The 3895-nt window shown below is 54.1% G+C and overlaps 1 protein-coding gene across 1 annotated transcript in view; it reads right to left on the bottom strand.

The window, feature by feature from the left end:
• The window catches only part of ADCK2 (aarF domain containing kinase 2), a gene marked incomplete in the record, with an annotated part of 14045 nt that extends 10277 nt beyond the window's left edge, over positions 1 to 3768 (bottom strand). The window contains 4 exon segments of the mRNA XM_027770519.1: positions 10 to 22; positions 1507 to 1635; positions 2250 to 2396; positions 2742 to 3768. Coding sequence (XP_027626320.1) covers positions 10 to 22; positions 1507 to 1635; positions 2250 to 2396; positions 2742 to 3668 — 1216 coding nt within the window.
• Between the last annotated feature and the right edge of the window lie 127 nt (positions 3769 to 3895).

The raw sequence follows: 3895 nt of genomic DNA, 5'->3' as shown, positions 1-3895 counted from the left end.
ACCTGGACCCAGGCTCGCTCTCCTTTAAAACAGCCAGGGAGAAAAGGGCTGGGTCCTGGCCAGCCTGCCTGGCTCCCTGCTCCTCCCACGTTTCACGTTGGCCCTGCCATCCACTGGCTGGGAAATGACATGGAGTTTGCCTCCCCCAGCACCCTCTGTCAATCTGTCATCCACCAGTCGATTTTAATCTATTTACATTTGCCTCCTGTGAACTTCTCAAGAATAAGAAATCCAACAGGCTTTTTAGAAAGGAAACCCAGGCTGGGACAGTAGTTAGCGTAATGGCTATGTCCCTGAACTCTCATGTAGCCAACCACGGTTTAAGTCCCGGACCCGGTGGCTTAAATTCATGCTGGGCGTGTGTGTGTGCATGCCCAGGATCCCGAGAGGATAATGGAGAAGGGATTGCGGCATGGCCATCCCCACTGGGGGGGTGATTTCTCGCTTTCTATATCTCTCTCTCTCTGTCTTTCTGATGAGCACACGGCCCTATAGCAAAAACCTCTCCAAAAAAGAAAGAAAGAAAACCCAGGCCAGCCTGTGGTGTGGTAGTTAAGGTAGCTGGATCCCACCATGGTGGTCGACCATGCAGTTTCAGTCCCAGAGCTGGCTCAGAAAACACGGGGCATGTGTTCATGTGTCCCAGAATACAGAAAGAAGGGAGAGATGGAGGAGACAGGATTGTGGCATGACCTTCCCCAAGGGGAAATGCTTTCTCACTTTTTCCCTTTCTTGTTCTCTCTAGTGAATGCGCATGCCCTCTGGCAAAACTTAAAGAAAATCCACAAACTCTACTACTAACAGGTAAAGGACAGTAAGACAGGAGCAGGCTCCAGGTGAGCCAGTGTCTGGGCCAAGACCAGACAATAGGGACATTCATGAGCTCTGTGACCTGGAGCAAGAGACAGGGAGCAGGGAAGGAAGAGGGGTGGGAGGAAGCTAGAATGGGAGTACTGGATACGGCTTTGCACATTTAACTATCACAGCAAGCCACTGGGGTAGTTCTTGTTATTCCTAATTAATGAGTAAAAACTACAAGCCCCGAGAATTTAAGTAACTTGCTGTAAGTCACACGGCTAGGAAAACTGGGTGGATCAAGTCACTTCTCTGGATCTCATCTCACCTTCTCTAAAGAGGAGTGTGGACTAGGAGACACTTAAGGCAAATGACCATGACACAAACTGTCCCAGCACTTTCTCTTGCTGAGTGTATTTTGAGTTAATGTGTCCTTTAGCTTTGGGACAACCCCACAAGACAGGAACTGTGCCTCCCTTTTCTGTGTTACCAGGTCATAAGTGGAAGAGCAGGTTTTGAAATCTAGGAAGGCAGGTCACGTCAGCCTCTCAGCCACCTCACTGCACCATGCCCGCCCTCATGCCAACATGTCTGCAGTCCCCTTGGTTTGACAGATGGTCGCACCCTCTCTCCACACTGAAGCCCTCATATGGGCCCAGACAGACTGGCTGTGAGGGAGACACGGGGCCAGCGAAGCCAACGGACACTCACTTCATACGTCTCAACCAAGACATCCCTGGTGACAAAGGGGTGCAGAGGGGTGGGGAATCGGACAGATTTCACGTTCCGGAAGTTATGCTGGAAGTGTTCTAGATTCCGCGCTTCATAACGCAGGTCGATCTACAGAGAAACAGAGAAAAGGCAACGGTTAGTGTGGGTGCAGGGACCGTGACATCTGAGATGCCAGAGTGCTAGCGAGTCTCGGGATGTGCCCTGCCCTCCCAGCAGCTCCCATGGGACTCCCTGGAAAACACTGTAGAGCTGAAGGCTGTCCTGAGACCCCGAGTCTCCATGTGCAGTCCTCTGAGCTGCAGACAGCAGATACCCTGTTGGATTTGGGCTGTGTGGCTCCTGGGCTGTTCCTTCCCCACACACCCATCCTTCGCTCCAGCAGGTGGGGTGAGAGCGAGATGCCAAATCTGATGTCACTGGACTTGTACAAAGGGAACTGAAGCTCAGGTAGGTGGTCACACCAACAGGTGGTTGTTGGCATAGAAGATATTTCTATTTTCATTTTCTTTTATTATCACACTGCACTACTCCTTAACATTAAAGCTTTCTGTTACTCCCACATGGCTGGCTGGGTTCAAGTCCTGGACCTGATGGATTGCTTTCTCACTTTCCCTCTCTCTGGTCAAATTTTAAAATAATAAAATTAAATAACTTTTTTAAAAAACAAGCAAGCACAACAGCAGGTGATGTACACAGTTCATCTGTAGGGCAAGGCCACTCACCTGCTGGACCATGAGCTTCTCAAATTCGTCCACGATCTCTGGCAAACTAAGCCACTTGACTCCTGGCAACAGCCCAAGGATTCGGCTGCCAAGCTTCATCAGCATCAAGTCCATATGCACCTGAGCGAGCAGGCCAGGGTGCAACACCTGCCAGAAGAGGGACAGTGAGACAGGAGGGGTCGGGAGGCCATCAGGGAAGCCACGTGCTCCTGAAAGCAAAGGGAAGTGGCCCTGACACCCAGGATGTTCCTGGATGGAGGTTCCTTCACTATCAGGGGCAGCGAACTCCAAATCCTCATTTTCCTTCTTTGGACTTTTCACATCACCACTCTCTCAAGCCAAGAACAAAGCACCTTGTACTCCAGGATCTGGGAAGCAGTAGGAAAAATGGAAGGCCATGTGGGGGTTATTTGCATGACAGGGTTCTGTTAAGAGGTGAGAGGTGAGCTGCCGACCTGGGGAGGGCCCGGCTGGTGACCTCAGTGCACTTACTTTCACTGCCACCGGGATGAGGTGGCCTGGCTGTGTGTGGTGTCCAGAGGCAGAAGCCTGAGACATGACTACATTTGATTCACTCAGGCCAGCTTTAGGGAGGAGCAGCTTTTCCAAGAAAGACTGGTCAGCCAGGTTTCCAGGAGTATTCCATGCCTTCCCGGGGTGTTCAAAGAGTTCTCTCAGCCCCCAGCTTTCCCCCGCCTCTGAAGGCTGCAGACGGGAGGCCCTGCCCTTTCCCTGGGTGCTGCTGCCACTCCCCAGGCCTGCTAGGTTGGCATGGGCCTTGTACACTTGGGCCACGCAGCCTGAACCCACAGGCTCCTGATCCTCAAAAGAGAGGACGCACCCCCAGTCCTCCCCAAAAGCCTGCCGGAGGAAGCGCTCAGTGTGAGTCCAAGAGTGGGGGGTCACTCGGACGTGCAGCTTGGAGAATCGGGCGCAGAACTCCTCTGAGAAGAGATCCCGCCGGGTGCTGGCCCACTGGCCCAGTTTGATGTAAGTTGGCCCCGAGGTCTCCGTGGCTTTGAGAAGCAGGTGGAGCCAGAGGGCCGAGACACCGGGAGTCAGGTAGGTGAGGGGGTAGAGTAGAAGGAGCGGGAAGAACTTCACCAAGAGAACGCCAGCCCGCAGCCAGATGCGCAGGTGCAGGGACACCCAGCCCAGCCGCCCCGCCACGGACGCGCGCTCCACCGGCCCACTTCCCGCCAGGCCACTCCAGCGGGCCCTCCTCTGGCACAAGCTGTCAGGAGTCCCCTCACTTGTGTCTTCATAAGTGGAAATGAGCTTGGGTAAAGTGCCCAGGAGAAGCCAACAGAGCCTGGCATTACGTGAGCACCCGGAGAGTCTCAGAAGGCCCGTTCTGAGCTCAGAGCCCTTCAGGCACGACAAGCAGACCCTCAGGGAGAAGCGCCAAGGGGCCACCATGCTCCCAGACGCCCACGCCTGCCTGCCCTCTGCTAACGGGGCACCCGTCTGGGGTGGCACTTGGGCAAAGCCGAGAAGAAACCGAGACCCCAGCCGGGAACCTGCGCCAAGATCCTGAGAGGAGAACGGAGGAGAAGGGATTGTGGCGTGGCCATCCCCTTGGGGGGTGATTTCTCGCTTTCTGTCTCTCTGTCTCTCTCTCTGTCTGGCAAGCGCACGCGCCCTAT

The sequence above is a fragment of the Tupaia chinensis genome, unplaced genomic scaffold (genome assembly GCF_000334495.1).
Source record: "Tupaia chinensis unplaced genomic scaffold, TupChi_1.0 Scaffold000140_1, whole genome shotgun sequence".
In the NCBI taxonomy this organism is placed as follows: domain Eukaryota; kingdom Metazoa; phylum Chordata; class Mammalia; order Scandentia; family Tupaiidae; genus Tupaia; species Tupaia belangeri.
Note: the sequence above shows the minus strand (reverse complement) of the source record. Positions and strands in the feature narration are given on the sequence as shown.